Source organism: Microcebus murinus, chromosome 13 (assembly GCF_040939455.1).
Source record: "Microcebus murinus isolate Inina chromosome 13, M.murinus_Inina_mat1.0, whole genome shotgun sequence".
Taxonomy (NCBI): Eukaryota; Metazoa; Chordata; class Mammalia; order Primates; family Cheirogaleidae; genus Microcebus; species Microcebus murinus.
In genome coordinates this window covers 82189381-82210455 of record NC_134116.1, presented here as the reverse complement: position 1 = coordinate 82210455, position 21075 = coordinate 82189381, and the positions used below count along the sequence as shown (strand labels likewise).

General features: G+C 55.0%; 1 protein-coding gene across 1 annotated transcript; it reads right to left on the bottom strand.

Annotated features, from left to right (window-relative positions):
* Window positions 1-369: 369 nt before the first annotated feature.
* On the bottom strand, window positions 370-15144 carry ARF1 (ARF GTPase 1). Its single transcript, XM_012778589.3, has 5 exons — window positions 15008-15144; window positions 2221-2406; window positions 1999-2109; window positions 1743-1867; window positions 370-1648 (listed from the first exon to the last, which is right to left on the bottom strand). Exons 2-5 carry the CDS (start codon window positions 2366-2368, stop codon window positions 1487-1489), a joined length of 546 nt encoding a protein of 181 aa, XP_012634043.1. The 5' UTR covers window positions 2369-2406; window positions 15008-15144; the 3' UTR covers window positions 370-1486.
* Window positions 15145-21075: the final 5931 nt, after the last annotated feature.

Below are 21075 nucleotides of genomic sequence, written 5' to 3'. Positions count from 1 at the left end.
TAGTCACACCCAACAAGAGGTCCCCCAGGAAGTCCTCCTCACCCCAGGGAGGCGCCCCCGCCACATAAAGCACCCACAGCTAGCAGTGGCCCTGCCCACTTTCCTACCCCCACTGCACAGGCCAGGTCTCACTGGCTGGGCCTGGTGGAGAGGACTGCAAACAGCAGCCAGGTCACACATGGGCTCCTGCTGGGAGAACCTCTTCCTCACCCCCCACTCCCTCACACCAGGGCCTAGCCTGGGGGAGGGAAGGGCCTGGAGCTGGAGCTGGGCAGGTCACCTGCACTCGCCTGGCATGGAGCTGCCTGCTCCCACTGCACTCTTTTGGGGGGATCTGTTGGCAGCAGCACGGAAGCACCGGAAAGCCCGTGAAATAGTGAAGAGATTTTATTCTAATAGCTATAATTACAGTGCTTGTTTGTCGAAATGAAAACTGAAAACAAGTATACAAAACAGTTGATTACTAATCGTGTATTGAAAGCAGTAAGAGGTTCCACGACACCAAATAGACCAGTTCTGAGGTTTTCCCCAAGATAAATTTAACAGCTCCAGCTTCTTCAGTGTTTATCAAAATACAAGAGAAAAGAGTAGAGGTCATCTTTTTCGATGGCAAATCGGACCCTTGCAGGCTGAGGGAGAGAAAGCTACTTCACACATTGGGGGGGGAGGTTGCTCCTGGGGCCAGGACCCAGGCACCCAGCTCGTCCGCACTCCTGCTGGTGACGCCCCAGACATCCCGCCCTGTGTCCGAGCGGGAGCGAGCACGGGGGATACTGACCAAGGGACGGGTGGGCCCTGAGTCCCCTGAGCGGGCAGGAGGGTGGCCAGGGACTCCCAGCCAGGCCCCCAGGAGCCAAGGGAGCACAGGGACAAGCAAGGCTATGGAATGCAGGGTGCCCCAGGAACAAATGAGTCACAGGGTCTCTACGGTGACCATGCAGAATTGATGGGAGGTCTGCATGCCACTGCCTCACGTCCCCAAGGGGAACAGCCAAGCCAATGGCTGGCATTCAGGCTGTCGCTGCAAACCTACACTAAGCAGGTGGGGTCTCCCTTCTGTGTGTTCAAGTGTTCTTGTCTTGGATTTTAGCTATTTTAAAAAATGCACTGAGTCTGGGTTAAAAACCAATAGATCTCAACACAGCCCTCCAGCCAGGAGGGCCCTGCTCCAACGGTGGCTCCTGGTGGCCAGGTGCTCTCGGGCCTAAACCCCTCTCAGCACTGAACAGTAAGTTGATTTTCCTTTTTACAATAAAAAAAGCTGAGTAATATTGCATAGGAGTACCAGAAACTGCCTCATTGGAAACAAAAACTATTTACATTAAATAAAAAACCTGGTTGCAGGCTGCGTCTGCCACATTTACAGCATGGTGCGATGCACACTGTGACCAAACCATGGAGACAGCTTCTGGCACTCATACCACAGAGTCGCACGTTTGCCACATGAGAGTGAAGCGGAGGGCGGAGAGGAAGGGGGGTGTCGCGTTCACTTCTGGTTCCGGAGCTGATTGGACAGCCAGTCCAGTCCTTCATAGAGCCCGTCCCCACTGGTGGCACAGGTGGCCTGAATGTACCAGTTCCTGTGACGGAGGGAGTGCAGCCCCAGCTTGTCTGTGATCTCAGCCGCATTCATGGCGTTGGGCAGGTCCTGGGGGAGAAGAGGGGTCAGCGAGTCGGCCTCCCTGGGGTAGAGAAGAGGGGCCCCGCCAGCTTCACTCTCCCCTCGCAGCCCAGGCACCTACCTGCTTGTTGGCGAACACCAGGAGGACTGCGTCCCTGAGCTCATCCTCAGCCAGCATCCGCATGAGCTCCTCACGAGCCTCGTTGACGCGTTCTCGGTCATTGCTGTCCACCACAAAGATCAGGCCTGCGGGGCAGCCAGCGTCACTCTGACCCTGGGACAGCCCACCCAGCACACCCACAGGCCATAGGCCCAGCTGCTGAGGCCTGGGTGGGCCCTGGTGGCCCTGTGCCCCACTGGGAGGCCACTCCCCTCACCTTGTGTGTTCTGGAAGTAGTGGCGCCACAGAGGCCGGATCTTGTCCTGGCCGCCCACGTCCCACACAGTGAAGCTGATGTTCTTGTACTCCACTGTCTCCACGTTGAAGCCTGGGCAGGGTGCAGGGTGAGATAACGCCCACTTGCCCCGCCCCTCGTGCAATCGCCCCGCCCCTATTCTCTCCGCCCCTGCACCACGGCCCCGCCCCCACCCTGCCTCACCTATGGTGGGAATGGTGGTCACGATCTCGCCGAGCTTCAGCTTGTACAGGATCGTCGTTTTCCCCGCAGCATCCAGGCCCACCATGAGGATGCGCATTTCTTTTTTGCCAAAAAGGCCCTTGAAGAGGTTGGCGAAGATGTTCCCCATGGTCGTGGACGGGTGGCAGCGACACTGGCCAGGGACACCTGGGAGGGGAGCAGCAGCGGCACTCACAAACCACCCTGCCGCCCACCCACCCACCCATGCAGAGACCGGCTTCCACCGCCCTCCTGGAAACTCGAAGGCCGGGACATGCTGTCCTCCCACAGCCCAGCCACGGAGGAAGAACCCGCCTCCCAGGCCTCTCGGATCACGGCATCCACCTTAGGATGGAGAGGTTGGGAAGCTGCAGGAAAAGGGCAGAATCGGGATCGGGAAGCTGCTGCCCTGTCTCCAGGCCTGCACATCTCTCGGAAGGGATGGCTCACTGCCTGGAGACCAGACGCATGCAAGGCTTGCTTCTCTTCACTTCAACACGGAACTTTCAGGCACTGGACAGAACCACTGATGCTCTCGCCAACGTTCAGGACAGCAGAGCACAGGGCTAAGGCCCCGCACACAGGGCTGGGGAGCTCGGACACAAGCCAGCCTCCACCCTTCATGCTGGGCGCTTTGCAGATGCCAGACCAGGGTGAGGTCGGGCGGGCTCATCTGGCCAGCTCGAGCCACGGCCACCCAGAGAGGAGGACGCTTAGGGGTGCTGGCCACCTCAGGTAGAGCCCAGCAGCTGAGCGCTGCCAGGTCACTTTCAGAACACTTTCTGCACTCCTGGGAGGGCATGCACACAGTGTCTGCCCCACACCATGACCATAGGATCCACTCCAGAGCACAGACATGGAGACACCAATCAAATCAGCTGACACCGACCACCAGAGCCAGGTGGACTGGATGGGGGGGCTCCTTAGCCCAACACCTCTGGTGGGGAAATAGGGGCTACCAGGCCCTGGCTGCAATGCCCAGGAGCATGTGCATGCTCCAAGCAGTTTATTACAAACAGGGACTTTAGAAAAAACTAGTCACTTAATCAAATGCTGGATGCTAAAAAAATTCAAGATTTTTAGCACCTAATAGTAAAATTAAACAATGGAGGACTTCAAAAAGAGACTGTGTAGTGGTGCCCTGTGAGGGATGGCAACAGGACCCGGATCCGAGAGTGACAGGTACACCAGGCACACTGGGTCTGGTGCGTGGACACAGGCCTCTGAGAGAGCCTCCCCCCCACCAGGGCTCCTGCACCAGGGCAGTTTTGGCTGAATCATGGCCAGCGACTGTCCTAATGGTGATTTTCTCACGTGTCACTACTGCAAGGAAATGCCTCTTTTCCATTTCCTACCATCCACATGGGCCCATGGGGGCCAGTCTTGTTGTGGGCCAGAACCAGCTGCCACTGCTGATCTGACACTGCCATCATGCCACAGGTGGCCTGCGGAGCCCCTTCAAGCTTGACCCAGTGCGCTTTGGACACTTGTCCTCTTTTGGTTTTGAACCACATTACCTATTCAAAACCTTACATAAATTCTGAAATGTGCAGAGACCTTTGCTGTAGTGATCCCTTCTCTGGGCATGGCCAGGGTTCCTAAGCACAGAGGAAGAAGACCCACAGGACACAGCAGACTCAACACATGCTTGTCTCAATCCTTGAGCACTGCCAGTGAGAAAATCAAATAACCTACAAACCCATGAGGACAAAGAAAAGGGAGAGAGATGACTCTGGAACTCGATGCTTGACTAGGCAGAGAAAGCTGGACCAACCCAGGGCTTAGGGGACAGGGCTTCTGGTGCTGCCTGTCACAGGAGGGGAGGGGCTGTGAGAACCCACTCCCGTGAGACCCCTGCTTGGCTCTGGAACCCCGAGATCTGTGTATGGCCCACCAGATCCACACACGAGCACCTAGAGACCCCCAAGGAGCCAAACCTCCATGTAAGAGACCTAAACAAAACAGGAAGGTGCAGGGAAACAAGACCCAGACACAAGAACACGTAAAAGGGAAAACCCCAACCAAGCAAAAACCTTAGAAACCCTATCCACACACAACCAGCATCACAAATTACAAGGTACCATGTTCACACAAGCAGCATAGGGTATTATCACAAAGGAAAAAAGAAGCCTGGTGGACACTACAAATAGGCAAAAGAAAAATTCACAATGAAGGCACGCAGAAAGCAGAACAGAAACAAAAATATGAATAAAAAAGGAAAATGAGCAGTAACTTAAGAAGTCAACAAAAACCCCCAAAACAAAGAATCTAGAAAATTAAGGAGAGGAAATCCTTAAATGTCCCCAAATGGGAACCCAGGAACCCCCACACTGAAGGCCTGAGCCGAGGCTCACTCCAGGCCTGCTGTCAGCTCCAGAGCACCCAGAGGTGGGGGATTCAAGCAATGCTCTCGAAACCCTGAGAGCATGACTTTCTACCTTTAGTCCTCTACCCAGCAAAAATACCAAGTGTCAGAGGGGAGTAAAGGCACTTTCTGAACCACACGGGCTCCCCCAGGGATCCGGGAGATGCGGAGGGAGGGTGACAGCATGGACACCGTGGCCAGGCGGCAGACACTTCCAGGACTGGGGCACGCCACCCACATGGTTTTATCACGGGGATGGGCAACACTGAGGAACTAGGAAGAACCAATGAGTGGTTCATAGAAAAAAAAGCAAGAAATAGAGAGGGAGGTCCTTTTAGGGTTTATGTCAGGGACACATGCGGCAGTGGTGGCCGGACCTAGCAGGAAATGATACCCGGGGGTCCTGATGGTGTCAGTGTTACTGTCGGGACACTGGGAAGGGAGCTGAGGCAAGTGTGTGCTGGGTGAAAGGCAGGTCCTCACCGTGCACACAGCAAGTCTAGAGCGAATGCGCCAGGGAGCCATGTGGCAGGTTGACTTAGAAGGAAGGGGCACCTGCCAGGCTGATGGTGAGAGGCCCCAAGCCAGGCAGAGGCAGCCCGGTACTGCTCTGTGCACTGGGTATGGCGTTCTTATGAATCGACACAGACGCCCAGGCACTGAGGAGCAGAGGGTGGCCACACTCCCACCAGCCCCCACACAGGTTGAGGAAGCCACGTCCTGCAATGGGGACCACACTCAGATCTTTGTCTCTGTGTGTGGCAGCATGGCCACAGCACTGTCCACAACCCTTGTTCTTGCGCATCCTCTGCCGCCACCTCCTTGAGCCCTGGGTCTGGTGCCCCCAATGATGCACGAGAGCCCACTGTGTTGGAGTGGCCTCCCTACAGCCCACATTCAACAGGGCATGTGGTGAGCAGCGGTCCCAGCTCCTCCATAGAGTGGTGGAGCCAGGACTGCGGAGCCTCAAGTCTCAGGTGCCGGGCACTGCAGGCGTTACTTTGTCTCTCCGGCCTACCTGCAATCACATGGACCTCCCCCGCTGCACTGGCAGGCAGACCTAGCAGAATCTCTGCAGAGGGAGAAGGGCCATGGCAACTGCTGCGGTCACTCCCAGGGCCTCTCCGCACGGGTCCCAACTCATGTCAGGCCCAGCCCGGGTGCTGTCACCCTTTCCTCCACCAGTCACATAAACCAAAACCCGTTTTTCAGGTTCACCTGAAAGGTCCTGCATGTCAGGAAGCAGCCAAACCCTGGCTTTCTTGGGGCCTCCCTGCCTGCATTTGAGGTTCGGCCCACAATGGCAAAGGCGGCCTTCAGGCACTGAAGCATAGAGCCACGGAACGGGACACTTTGCTCAGATGGCTGACTCCTTGAACAGGGTTAGGAAAAATGCAGCTTTGCGAGTTCACACCCTTTCCGCCTCAACGAATGAACCCAACAGAACTGGTTTAGCCCCACCGAGGAAGTGACACGCCAATGGCCTCTACTTGGGCCACCGGCCAGCAATGTCCTGCTGTCCCTTGCAAGTCTCAGGGCACTGCAGCCTGAGCTGGAGACAGAGCCCCAGTCCAAACTAGACCTGTGTAGGACAATGGACTCAGGAGGACAGTTTGACAGTTTGTCCTTTCCCCAAACTGTCAGGAATCACCAGAAAGATGGACACAGCCAGCCTGGGGCATGGGGCGGGTGAGCTCCAGGGCCCAGGCTCTACTTTCTGCTGCCACCCTGCCAGGACATGCTTCTGTCCATAAGCTGGACCCACAAGATGTGGATGGGAAGCTGGGGACATCCACAGCTCTTTCCCTTTTATTAAAGTCAAGTTCACTGAAGGATAAATTATATACAGTAAAACGCACACAGAGCTCATCATCTCAGTTTCAGTATCTAACTTGAGGAAATTTAACACAGTTGAAGAATTTTCTGGGGGAACTTATGTACACTATAAAACATTTTCTTTAGCGGTTCCCGAAAAGTCACTGCATCCCAGCAGTCACATATGTACGCAGACCATCAATTATGTGAAAGCGTCACCAGTCCCTGACACATGAGGATGTTGCTTTAAAGGAGGGCTCTCGCCTTACACATGCACAGGGCCAGGTACTCTTCTCATCTGTACGAACTGCATGTCACACGGGAACTCTACACCCGCCAGACAGAGCCGCGAGCCTCACCCTGCCTGCAAGCCAAGCTCTTCGCTTCTACGGGCTGGACGTTTTTCTGCAATTGAGTCCTGCAGTGCATTTCGTCACTATTTTACTAAAATTCATGTAAGAGGAAAACTGGATGTGCCGATGCCAGGGATGGGCAGACACACCTCGTGGGCTTACAGTGGCAACATAGGTGGAAGTCCACGGGCATGCTCGGAGGGGAGGAGGCAGCAAGATGTCCATGGGCTCAACCAGGTCCAATGAACTTTCAATCACAAAGAATAAGACCAAAGAACTGCAAAATCATTCTAGAACTCTGTTACTCTGGCATGCAACTGAAGGGAAGTTCCAATGAGAGAGTGTTCTCAGATGTTTTACGGAACTCGTTAGGCACTGAAGTGCCCTTCCATGCAGAGACCCCACACCTGTCAGGACATGGGGGCTGCCTTGCCAGAGAGGTGGCCAGCCTCGATCACGCCTGCCACTCCCCACAGCTGCTGGTCTCCTGAACTACAGGAGGGGTGTTACCTGTTGGGTCTCTCAGGTGAGGTGATCAGTGAAATTCAGGTGAGACTGCTCTGTTAGCTTAAAATTCAAGGTGATATCCTTAAATCAGTCTTCATACCCACAGCTAGAAATGAGTCCCATTCATGTGATCCTACCCCACGAGCAGAGTGCTTGGGCCACAATATGAATGCCAAAGAGCCCTTCCTACCGACTATCTGCATGTTTATACTGTGTATTTCTCCCTTACTCACATTTTTAAAGTGTTACTAATTTTTTTTAACATAATTGTCCTCAAAGCGCTTCCCAAATGCACTTCGTCCTTCTGAAATCTGCAGACGTGCAGCTCTGTGCAAGCATCTGGTGGGCTGTCAGGACCATCAAAGCAAGTGTCCCTCGGCCTCTGCCTGTAGCTACAATGAGGGATTTCCGAGAGGCCAGGCATCATGACAAACACTGGCTGGTCCCAGATGTTTTCTCTGCCATGCTCTCAGCGACAGAACTCTGATTTGCCACAGGGCACGAGGCCTCTTCTGCAGCCATGCACACCCCTCTGAGTAAGCTCTGGCCACAGACACCTGGACAAGGACACAGAGAAGCAGCAGGCTCTCCTTTGGCAGGCAAGGCGTAGATGGCCTCAACCTGACTCCATGCACAGTTAGGGCTGCAGGACCTGCCAGAGGGAAAACAGAAGCCCAGAAACATAAATCTACACTAGGCCACAACATAGAAACACGCTGCACAAGCTGAGAATGGAGGAACCTGCAGTGATTCACCACTGCAACACAAAAGCACAGTGGAAAAACCATCCTGAAGGTGGAAGACAGCAGATCCTCTCCCCACCTGGCCCTGTAGGTCACCAGCAGGCAGGCCTCCCCAAGTCAGCCGGAAGGCGCTGCAACCTGCCTGTCCATGGAGCCAAAGCACCTCGCGGTTCAGGCTAAGACGGGGGCCCACAGGGAAGACCCTGCCTCAGGCCCTGGGGACTGGGCTGGGCACTTCCCCCTCTACTGTGGGGAGGTTTTGCCAATGCCTGAGACCTAACCCTCTCTTTGGGGTGTAGTTCCCTGAACCTCATGCAAAGGCCTCTGGTTCCAGCATTGACCAAAGGCCGAGTCCGCAGTGCCCTTCTCAGCATGGCCAAGCTACCTGACACAACAAGGCCAGCCTGGGCTTCAAGGGGAGTAGAGAGAACCGGGAAGAGAGGTGATGAGGACTCTGATCTCCACGGTGAAGCAAATCTCTGAACTCAGTTCTGTCAATTCACTTCCTGGATGTGGTGCTGCCAGGCGCTGTTCTGCGCACACAGCTGGGCAGGGCTGGGGACACAGTGCCCCAGAGGCCCCTTTCTGAAGAGGCCCCACCCGAAGGAAAAGGGAAATGGAACCAGATAGCCAGTGGCACGGTCATAAAGTAAACTCCTAGAGCAGGCTGCTCAGGGTGGGACCCGCGGCCTCTGAGCCAGGGTAAAGAAAACTACTACTATGGTGGTGAGTGATCAGGCCAATCTCCAAAACTTGATTTTTGCCTTCAGGGAACTTTCATTTTGAAAATAAAATTTAAAAACTGCACAGCCCCACCTCCTTCTCTAAGCAGTGAAGACTCTTTTCCCAAGGAAAGAGGAAGACCAAGTGCAGCAGCAAGAGCAGAGCCACTATCAGGCTCCCCCAAGCTCCTATCCAAGCCTACCCCAGTAAGAGAGGCAGAAGGGCGGGGATGTCCCCCAGGCCATGGGAGGCCAGAATACTCCTTGGAACCCCTTTTCTCTGGCAGGCAGCCCTGGGGCCAGAGAAGTCCCAGAATCCCCTCCTATGGTCAGGTGACAGAGGCCCAGCCTCTGCTCTCCAGTCGACAGTTTTTATTCACAGCCAGACCCCTCCTCCCAACTACCTCTCTACTGTGACTCAGAGCAGCTCCCTGAGACACCTCCACCTTGCTGTCCCCGTGCCCAGGCACCCCAGCCCCAGTGTGTTCTCCGCACACCAGTAGAGCTACCTAATGCTCTGTTCAGAGCTGTCCCACGGCTCCTGCCACCCGAGATGGCCCACCGCAGCCCACAACATGCTGCCCACGACTCGATTTAAATGGCCACCTCCAAGAGGCATTCTAAAAGGCAGCTAAAGACAACAACCCTGGCACGTGCGCGTGCGGGGATACACACACACACACACACACACACACACACGACCACAAAGAACCCCACTGCTCTGCCAACCCTGATGAAATGGGCAAGGGAAAGCAACTTCAGACAAAACGTGTGCTTTGCCGCTAGGCATGACCACGCTAGGAGACCTGGGGAGGCAGCAGAGAGCCACCCCCAGACTGCTGGAGCACGTGTGCTCGTACCTCCAACCTCAAGGGCACACTGTGCCCACGAAAGAACTATGGTAGCACTTTTCCTTCTGGAAACAGAGAACAACTCTCAATAGGTCTGAGAAGAACAAAACAGAATCATCCTTGATTTACAAGGTGGTTGCTTTCCTTGAAAATTCAGACCACCTGTTAAAATTACGCAAAGAAAAGTTTTGCCTCTAAGTCCAACAGGTCAGGTTCAGGACTTTACAGCCCATCTGCCACCACATGAAAGTCAGACATGATGCATTCTCTCTGCTGCCATGAGTGCCTGGGCTGCCTCTCAACCCAGAGCCAAAAAAATAAAAACAAAAAACAACAAAAAAAAAAACCCACCAAAAAAAGCTTCCACAAATTCCAAATTCCCAGAGTATCCCTGCCAGGCCACTGTCACAACAGCAGGCTGCCCACCCAGCGCACCCACCTCAGGAGGCCCCTGCCCCCACACGGCCTCCAACTCACAAGAGGGCTTCCTCCGCCCAGGACAGGCCTTCCTCTCCCTCCCCACCCTCCCACCACCTTCCGCCACCCTCAGAGTGACTCACCATCAAGGAGAGGAGGAAACAATGGCAAAAGCACACTTGTCAGGGCTCACAAAGATCAACCATACAAGCTTTCCAAAAAAATTAGTCTGCCAGGAAAAACCTATGAAGCCAACAATGAATTTTATGCCATTTAAAAATTTTACTTAAGAGTGGCCCAGTGGAAACCCTGGGGCACTGACAATTACTTACTGAAGGCAAGAGTGTGCACCTCAGAACCATCAGCCACACGGAAGGGAGGGGTGTGTGTACAAAATCTGCCTCCTAATCCTGCCCCCGGGTACCTTCAAGCGGTGAGAGTACATTTCATTTAATCTCCCCAGTAACTTTCAGGATCTTGGATCACTTCATTTGGACAGTGCTAAAAGCTGTAAATATTTTAAGCAAAGTTTCACCACCAATAGTGCGCAAAGATGTAGAATTTTACATATACATAAATTCTACCAGTTAGGAACTACATTTCCATCTACAGAAGACAGGAAACACAAGCATATCTAATTGCCTTCTGCCCACTGCCCAAGTGAGTCTACACAAAATCTAGATACTGTCTTCTTGGTCACTTGCACCTAAATCAAACTGATAAGATACTTTAAAAACTTCCTGTTAAAAAATCTTCAGTGGATGCTTAGAGAACCAGAACCACTAAGTTTCCTGTGCAGTATATATGGTATTACAGAAATAAACTGACATATGACACAAATGGGAAGATCTTAACTATCTTACATCTAATCATGCTACCACTAGAAGCCCTTCTAGCTTGCTAGTATCCCTTTAAGGAGTAAAACTTATTTTAACAGATTTTGATTAAAAGGTTTCAAAATATACTATTCTGATGATGTAGGAAAAACCAAACTCAGCTTCTCCTACAATACTTTTCACAACACAGGTCACTTCTGACACCAGAAGTTGGGAGGTCTCTCCCACCGACCAAGAAAGTAATCAGTTCTGCAGTGGACACCAGCTGGGCGTTCTCCAATTCAATTCAGATGCTATCTACCTGGAGATACCATCAGATGCCACAGGGTGATGGCTCAGTCCCCAGACTGCCCCCCATTTCCAATGCCAATCAAAAGCCCCAGGTTGTGCTTCTGATGGGGTTGGGTTTGATTAATTTGCTAGAGCAGCTCACAGAACTCAGGGAAACACACTTACCGGTTTATTGTAAAGGATATTACAAAGCACACAGACGAGATGAAGAAATGTGTAGGGTGAGGCACGGGGGTGGGGCACACAGATCTTCCCCGCCCCTTCTAGCGCACCACCCTCCAGGAACCTCCCCGAGTTCAGCTATCCAGATGCTCTCCAAACCCTGTCCTTTCGAGTTTTTATGGAGGCCTCATTCCATAAGCATGATTAAACCACTGGTCATCAACTCAACCTTCAGCCCCTCTCCCTCAGAAGTTGGGGTGGGGCCGAAAGTCCCAACCCTCTAATCCTGCTCTGGTCTTTCCAGTGATTATTAGCCCCATGCAGAAGCTACCTGGAGGCTAGCAGCTACCAGTCGACTCAATGACATACAAAAAGACATGACTGTGGAAATTTCAAGTGTTTGAGGAGTTGTATGTCAGGAAATGGGAGGAAGACCAGACTCGTATTTCCCAACCTCACTATATACTTCTAACTTCCTGAAATGCGCGTGAATTGCATCCAGCCTCCTGTTCTCTTCATGCTGGGCCTCAGGTGTGGAAAATGTTTGCCTCCCGGTAAAATAATAGCTAAAGATCAATCCTATGAACTCTCTCAAATGACAGCCACCCGGACTGGTTCCACTATCACAATATCAAAAAGGAGCCCAGCAGAAAAAAAGGAAATGTAACTCTTTCTCTCGACACTCGCCAGAAACTGCTTTTTAGAATTTGTTTTATACTCTCAAGGTGTTCCTGAGGAGCTCCTGGACAGACAGCAGGGGTGCAAACTCCAGGCCTCAGTTTCCTACCCAAAACCCTACCTCAGGGGCGAGATCAGATCCCCTGCTATAAGACTAACTACATTTCAGAGATAACCAAGTCTTCAGGAGCAGATAATACAAGAGGACAACGGACAACCTGACGTCTGGACATTTTGCAGCTGCCTCCTGCTAATTATTCCACAGTGCTTGTTACTCTTTGCCACTGAAGAAAGAGAAGCAGTAGGAAGGAACCTACAGCCATAAATCATATTTACTCCTTCACCCCTTTACAATTTCTAAATAAAAAGCCTGAATACCTGGGTCTCTCTTCCAACACTATCTCCCTTTCACCATGTGTTGGTCCTTTTCTGCATGGGAAAAGTAAAATAAACTTCTTCAAAAGAAATCTTTCTCAAAACCTGCGTGCACTAGCTCTCCACCCTAACACCCACCACACAGCCCTCACATCATCCTTCACTTCCAAGCAGGAAGGGGGCCAAGCCTTTTCCAAAGACCACATCAGACACAGCGGGTAGGACATCACAACAACCGTACACACCAATGAGGCAATACAGCACAGAAGAGACAAGTTCTCATCTAACTTAAGATCCCAACTGAAAGGCCTTTCACGTTTCTCTCCCAGTCACCTCCAACAGATGTGCACTTTATTTCACCTGCCTGCATTTACAGAGGAGGTGAACGGTCGAAGGGGAGAATGAGAGATAGTAAGCACAGAAGTAGCTGTGAATGTGGACAGCTGGGGCCGACTGTGGGCCCAGTAGACTACTCAGTAGACCCGTCACAGCTCTCAGGAAGGTGTGTGCAGAAATGCTTCAAGAGCCTGGCCTGTGAATAAGAGCAGACTTAAATCCATACATCAAGGCGACATTTAATTTGAAGAATCTGAAAAAAAATGGATTCAACTCTCTCAAACCAGTCATATACAGTTTAGCAAACTTGCACAACAGGATTTTTCCTCTTGGTTATGTCTCCTTACTTCTAAGATCACCTCAGCAGCTGACAATCCATATTAAATTTTACTGAAGTGAAAAACAAAGGCCAGATATACCTTCCTAAAGTTTCAAGTCTGGGCAGAAGCAGATTAGCAGGTGAAAATGTCTGAAATGTCCTCTCCATATTGTGCAAGAGGCATAGCGTATGGCTAGACCACATGATCTAAAAAACCAGAACTGCAAGGAGCACAGAACCAGTTTTTGCTTTCTACTAATTTTCTTTCATGATGAGTAGACAGCCATTGTGTGAGTCAGCTGTTGTCCAAACCAACTGTTTTAAATTTTTTCAACTAGCAAATATGAGTATCTGCCTCACTGGCAATAGCTTATCCCTACTCCTACAGTGATCTGGGTTTATTTTCAACAAGACATACTTGAAGACAAGGGACAGATATTTTTCTGCCCACCAACATGTGAAAACCTAAGACAAAACACCTCTAAACGGTGTGGTCGATCAGATTTACTTGTGACTAACATTTACACCACTCAATTCCTCTCAGTTTTAGACCCAGTTAACACCATCACCGTCCATTTCAGGATCTTACAGCTCTGGATACTCATGACAGTGCTGCTGAAAATTCTAATTTAGTGAGGACACCATCCATGCAGTCACACGTGTTAGACACCGGCTAAAGCCACAGCAGAGGGCCACAGGGGTGGGCACACAACCGCACCGTGGCATCTCACACTCCTCCCAACACACTGCGGAAAACGCCAGAACCACTAGCCATGCGAACAGCCAGCAGGGAAAAATGCTGACCACTAGTTCTGAAACAAGAAAGAACTACAACTACCCACTCCAATTTCGGTAGTGGCAACAACTATGCGACGACTTAAGGGACCACCCAAAGCCTCCAACCTCTCTCCGTTTCCTGCTGTGTGCAATTCTGCTCCATTCCGGCAAAGAACACCTGCTGTCCGGTTGGAAGGGGAGATGCCACCTCGCCGGGGGCTGCTGTGGGATTCAGTTATCTAACACTCCAGGTACAGCAAGACCGTCCAGCTACAATCTCACACGCCATAACCACCCGGACTGTGCAAGGAGAAAGCGTCGGGTCCGGCCTCTGCAGTGACCGAGGCTGCCCAGCGTCTGCGAGAGTGTCGTTTCGCAGGCAGGTTAAACATTCATAAGCTCGGACGAGGCGTTCTTATCTACCCTCGGACGACGGTCAAGGAAACCACCCTGGGGTTGAAGCAAGGATCGACCAGCCCTGCGGAGGCCACCGGGGCCTTGAGGGCCAATCCCAAATCACGTCTCATGGCGAGGGTGGGGGAGGGAAGGGAGTTACTCTGGGTTCCCCCTGAGGTCCGCGGAGGTGCTCTCGTTGGAGCCGGTGCAGCAGCCCGGGCAGAGCGCGGGGTCCCGGCCCACCTGCCCGCTCGCCCCTCCCCCAGCTCGCGCGCCCACAGCAAACAGGAACTGGAGCCCGGAGGCCGAGGTGCCGGCCCTCACCACCTGAGTGACCTTGACTGCGTCTCGGGGCCGCCCCAGCCTCAGTTTCCCGGGCCCGAAGGCCAGAGGCGCGCCCGGAAACTACTCGCTCGCCCGCCCTCGGGGGAGACTCGGCGCCCCCGGGCCCCGGCGGCCCACTGCCCTGCCCCTTCCTCCCGGGGGCGGCTTGGGGGGAGCGGGGCAGGGGCGAGGGAAGCAGGAAGCTGGGGCTTCCTGGGGTACACCTGGCGTCCCGGGCGGACTTCCGGGCGGCGACGGACCGAGGCAGGGGCGCGCGGAGGCGGCGAGGGAGGCCAGGGGCAACGCCGGGGGCCGCGAGGAGCCCCCCGGCCCTCCGCGCCGAGCTCGGCCCGCCCCCGCCGACCAGCCGCGATCCCGGCCCGGCCTCGCCCGCCCCGGCCCAGCCCCGCCTCCGCGGCACTCAAAGGGTCCCCCGCCAGCCCCGACCGCCCCCCGGCGCCCCGGCCTCGCCTCGGCCCCTGGCCCGCGCCCGCGCTCTCACCTCAGCGGCGGCTGCTCCGAGCCAGGCGTTGGTTTCGCTCCCACAAGATGGCGGCTCTGACGGCAGCCACGTCAGCGCCAGCGGCCGCGGGGCGCGCCGGGAAGGGGCCGTGCCCGCTGGGGGCTCCGCCCACCGCCCCACTCGGGCGCACGCGCGCTGGCTGTCGGCCGGCTGCAGTGGGCGGGGCCTGGCAGCGCGGCCCTCATGCGCACGCGTCCAGGGGCAGGGCGCGCTCCCCTTGTCCCCCGTCTGCGCCTGCGCGTCCTCCGCTAGGGCGCCTATTTTGCAGATTCGTAGACTGAGGTTGGGGGCTGCTCCTCTGCCTGCCGCCGCGGTGGGGTCAGCGTGCTGGCCCACCTCGACTCCCGCCAGGCAGTGTCCGCGAGTGCTTGGAGGTCCGTGTTAGGACCCGAGGGCGCCGTGGACACCTCTGCCACTGACAGGCACCACTCGCGGTGTCCCCGCGCCGGCCTCAGTGACCCGGGAGCTGACACGGAGGAGCAGGCCACTCGTGAAACCAAGCGCCCAAGGACGGTCCCGCTGGGACGGTGGTCAGTGAGGACCAGCAGGAAGCTGACCTGGCCTGGCGACCAGGCTGCCCAGAGAGTGGTCAGGGTGGCCTCTGATGGGGTGGATTTTTAGCTGAGCTCCAGGTGAGGTGGAGGAGCTCGCTCTGCCAGGAAGCCCTCCTGGATTGGTCAGAAGGGAAGAGAGGACCGTTGCGGGCCCCTCCCCACATTCTGCAGGCACTAGGCGTGGCTCTGGCCACCACCCCAACCCTTGTGCTGCTGGGAGGAGTTGGTGAAATTGTTTCCCAGAGGAGGAGAGAATGTCTTTCTAGCCTGGTGCCCTACGTGTTGGGAAGGGTGGGAAACTCCCCGTTTTGTCCAGGCCAAGGCTTCCTGTCCCCCCTCTGCCTCTGTTATCCAATGAGACCCCTGGGCAAGGCATCTTCACCAGGCTCAGGTGTCTGGGACTCCCGTGCTCCCCCGCTGGGGTCCCTGGATGCCATCTCTGCCTCTACCTGGGGCTCTGGCGCAAATCTCACCTCCATCAAGCTGGGAGTGTTTGGGCCGGGGCCAGTGCTCATGCAAAGCCCCGCGGAGGGGCGCAGAGCCCCCTGTGGAACCTGTTAGTGCTGGCTCCCCTTGCCCCACAGAGAGAGCTGGTCCACGCTGGACATCCACAGGGGCTGGGCCCCAGGGTCACCCAGTGGGCACGGTGTGGCCACCAGAGCCCACCTCCCCTTCCTTTAAAACATATTTTTTAAAAATTGTGAAAAAATACAGACGGGACGAAGTGTATGTAAGATACACATACAGTTAACAAAAATAATAAAACAACTTCTTGTGTATCCACTCTCGAGTTAAGAAATGTACCTTCGTCCTGCTTCTGTGCTCCTGGTTTGGCCCTGCGACCAGGACAAATGGGGAGTCCTCAGGCCAGACAGGAGCAGGAGGAGCCTCCCATAGTCATGTCCAGGGATTAATTCCTGCCCCTGGAAAGAGACTCACTGTGGAGCTAGAAGTGTTAGGCAGTGACCTGGGGAAACTGAGGCCCAGGTGTTCCCGGGGCTGCCTCAGGTCCCTGTGGTCAGACCCTCGAGGGGCAAGGTGAGCTGGCTGCAGGGGCAGTCAGGCCTGCTGGAGCAAAGGGTGGGGGTGCCTGTGTGGCCAGACCCAGCGCGCAGCTGGTGTGGCCAAGCGATTGGGGGTGAAAGCCGTTCATGCCCCCGAGCACCCGGCCTGCCCCTAGGCCTGGCAGACACTTTGAGTGTCCTCTGTGTGCGAGGCCATGGGGTGTGCCGCATTCCAACCAGGCCACAGGTGCGCAGAGAGGTTGGACGCACACACAGCCACACAGCTAGGATCGCGGCCCTCTGGATGCTGACAGGCCCCGTGCACCCCCAGTCTGCTTGCTCCCTGGTGGCTTTGCTCTTTCCCTGGCCTCTTGGGAGACAGCCACTTTGGTGTCCTCTGCAGGCTGCAGTGTTATCTTGGGTTCCACTAGTGACGGGGAGCTCACTAGCGCACCAGGCACTCCAGCTTGTTGGGTTGGGTGTCCACCAAATTGGGCAGGCTGGAGTCCACCTCTCTGGGGGTTCCTGCCCCACTGTGCCCCCGCCGAAACCCCTCTGCTCTCTCTCCCCAGCAGGAGGCTCGGAGGCTCTGGGCCTCTGGTATTTCATCCTCATATTCAGTGCTTAGCCAGAGCATGCGACATCCAACACCTGGTTGCAGGGGGAACTTCACACTCTCAAGGACTTTCCTGGAGGGTGGGGTGGGGAGAGGACCGTGCCCTTCCCTCTGCCGGGCCTGTTCCCTTCTCCTCCCCCAGACCTAACCCCAACCGCCCCCTCCAGCTGGTCACTCCTGTAGCCCGACACTGGAGTGACCATGGCTGTTCTGACTGCAGGACAGCCCCGCCTCGAGTCCTAGGCCTGGCCAGGGTGGGGTGGGGAGGGCCAGCCCAGCCTTGACTCATGATGCCCAGATTGTTCGGGAAGCCCTTGGCCAGCAGGGGGTGGGCTTGCCCGTACTACAAGCAGCCCTGAGGCTCAGGGCACAGCTCCGGAACTCGAGCGTCTTCTCCCTTTAGAAGATCACTTGTTTCCTCTTATGCTTGCTCTAGCCTCAGTTTCCCCATCTCACACCAGCCCTTCCTCTCTGACGAACGCCCAGAGTCGTGCCTCTCCCCTTCCCCTGACCCAGCTCTCAGGGACCTTGTTTCAGGATGGCTCCTCGGTGCCAGGACTGCTTTCTGTCTGCCCCTGGGCCCACCGTGCACCTGGGCGGGCGGGCAGGGGGCCTGCCAGGCGAGCGCCCGTGGCCAGGGTGCCCGCAAGCGTTCCTTCGGCTTCTGTTAACCTCTGACTAGCACGCAGCCTTCCCTCCCCTTCTGAATGCAGCAGTGTTGGCAGGACCTGTGATTTTTTTTTTTAAATAAATAATAAAATTTTATTTCTTTAATAATCTATTTTCTTTTCTTTAGTCACACAAGCCTTCCAGAGAAGGACCTGTGATTTTTGTGGCCAATAGAAACCTCAGACCTTTTCATCTCAGTCATAACTGTTGCAGGGAGTCTGGAAACACCGTGTGTGCCCCTGCTCCCCTGAGATCACGTGAGTGCCGTGGTGTCAGCCTAGCTCACAGCAACCTCAGACTCCTGGGCTTAGACAGTCCTCCTGCCTCAGCCTCCCGAGTAGCTGGGACTACAGGCATGTGCTGCCATGCCTGGCAGATTTTTTCTATATATATTAGTTGGCCAATTAATTTCATTTTAGTTATAGTAGAGATGGGGGTCTCACTCTTGCTCAGGCTGGTTTCGAACTCCTGACCTTGAGTAATCCACCCGCCTCAGCTTCCCAGAGTGCTAGAGCCAGGGGGATTTAGATCTGCCAGATAAAAGGATGTTTCCCTGAGCCACCCGGACACAGGGAGGCGGGCAGAGGCCGGAGCTGCTGCCCGTGTGGGCCAGGGCGGCACGGGGATTCTGACCTCCCAGGCTGTGTGTGGGCAGGTGGGGCCCAAACCGGGGTGTGTCTGAGTCACTGGGAGGTTGCTGCACCTCTAGGCTCCTCTCCTGGAGTTTCCCATTCAGTGGGTCCAGGGTGGGGCGTGGAATCTGCATTTCTTTTTATGTTTTTAAGAGATAGGATCTTGCTCTGTAGCCTAGGCTGCAGCACAGTGGTGCAATCACAGCTTGCTGCAGCCTCCAACTCCTGGGCTCAAGCGATCCTCCTGCCTCAGCCTCCCAAGTAGCTGGGATTATAGGCATTCCCCATCACACCTGGCTAATTTTTACATTTTTGTAGAGATGGGGGTCTTACTACGTTGCCCAACCTGGTTTGGGACGCCTGGCCTCAAGTGATCCTCCTGCCTCGGCCTCCCAAAGCACTGGGATCATGGGCATGAGCCACTGTGTCCATCTGAAAGCTGCATTTCTAGCATGTTCTCAGGACAATGTGGATGCCACTGGCCCAGGGTGGAGAATGACCAGCCCCTGACAGCCTGGTGGCTCTAGGATTCTAGGGCTACATGGCTGGCAAGAGGGGATGCAGGCGTGGGCATGCCTTGGACAGACCAGCTCCAACCCCGCCCACAGAGAGTGCCCAGCACCCTTTGGGCTGGTCACTGCCCTCTGTCCCAGGCCTTAGGTATCCGTCTGCTGGGCACCCAGCCCCACTGCCCTGCGAGCCCAGGTCCTAGGAGAGACCATCATAACTCCCGTTCTGTTGGGGACATTCATCCTGTCCTAGAGTCCTAGGGCCATCCACTCCTCTCCACCGCCCAGCAGAAGAGAAAACTGAGGTTGCTCAGGTGACCAGTAGGAGGCTCTGGGACCGGATGTGGTTCTTGAGCTCTGGTGCAGGGGTTTTCCTTCTGTGTATGGAGGTGTAATTTACATGCAACGGCACGCACCTATGGCATCTATTACCATATATCAAGTGTAGGATCCAGTGAGCTTTGGAAAATGTATATATATGTGTAACCTACACCCCAGAGATTCAGAACATCTCCATCACCTGCCAGCCCTGTTCTGCAAGCTTCCAGGTGGCATGCACAGATATCCCTGGCCCCAGCCACTGGGGACACTTCTTCCTGTCCGTAATTATCTTGTGAGGGGCAGACGGCTCCTGCCCTCTGCCCTGTGTTCTGCAGCAGAATGCACCCCCGTTCTGGGTGGGCCAGGGTGGGCCGGCGCAGAGGCCTGAGCCCTCGGGGTCCTTCGGGGGGAGGGGAGGGAGGCCTTTCCAGGCTGGGTGTCAGGACCTGGGTTCTGCAAGGAAACCAGCTGGAGCGGCAGCTCAGGGCTGTCTGGGAGTCCCTCGGCCATGCGCAGGGCCTGTGTCTGAGGTCAGGGCCCCTGGGGACCAGCCATGTGCCACCCCAGGGCCTTTGAGGGGACACGGCTGACAGTGGGAAGCTGCTTTGTCCTAGGGCCTGCTCGGGTCATAGCTGGGGGCACAGCCAGGCCAGGGGCAGGGGCCAACACAGAACAGGGTGTAGCTGCATATGTGGAGACACCTTCCCTCGCTGTGGGCACACAAGAGACTGCACAGACTTTCAACAGAAAGCTATGCTAGCCAGGGGATGTTGGCGTCAGGTGTGGCTTGCTCAAGGTGTGCCTACTGCTGAGAGTCCCACATTTCTTGTGTGGCAGGGAGTCAGAAATGGGAGAGATATGTTGATAAGGACAGCTGGAATTGGCGGGGGCCCTTCCTCTGAGAAGGGCTGGATGGGCCCTGTTTGGGGAGGGGGCACTGTAGGCAAAGGGGCAGGGGGCTCATCTGGATGAAACCCATAGGAGAGGCGGAGAGGGCCAATGCCAAGGGGTGCTGTGCTGGGCTCCCCCTGGATGCAGCTGTTCTCTTTGGACCCCCCTGCAGGTTTGAGGGGAGGCTCATGTCTGTGCCTGTCTCAGGCCCTTCTCCACCTTCCAAGCCCCAGGCGGAGGACAGCGGGAGGGAAGGGCCACACCTCCTGGGCTGAAGACCAGGTCCCTGAGTTGCCTACGGACTCACTCTGTGTGTGACCTCCCCAGACCCAGGGCCCTCCCCACACTGGGGGCCTCACGGACCAGTGTCATCTCAATACAGCTTTTGACCACACTATAGAAAGACATTTAAAATAAAAAAGAGATGTTGTGAAGTTGGGTGTGGTGGCTCACATCTGTGATCCCAGTGTTTTGGGAGGCCGAGGCAGGAGGATCACTTGAGGTCAGGAGTTCCAGACCAGCCTGGGCAACATAGCAAGACCCCATCTCTATGAAAAATAAAAAAAATTAGCTGAGTGTGGTGGCACATGCCTGTAGTCCCAGCTACTTGGGAGGCTTTGGGAGGCTGAGGCAGGAGGATTGCTTGAGTCCCAGGGTTAGAAGCTGCAATAAGCTGTGATCATGCCATCGAACTCCAGCTTGGGCAACAGAATGAGACCCCTGTCTCTGAAATAATAATAATAATAATAATAATAATAATAATAATGAGATCACCTGGATTGGGGTGGGCCCTGAATCCAAGGACAAGGGCTGCTTTAGAGGGGAGGTTGGAAGACGGAACTGGCGGCCAC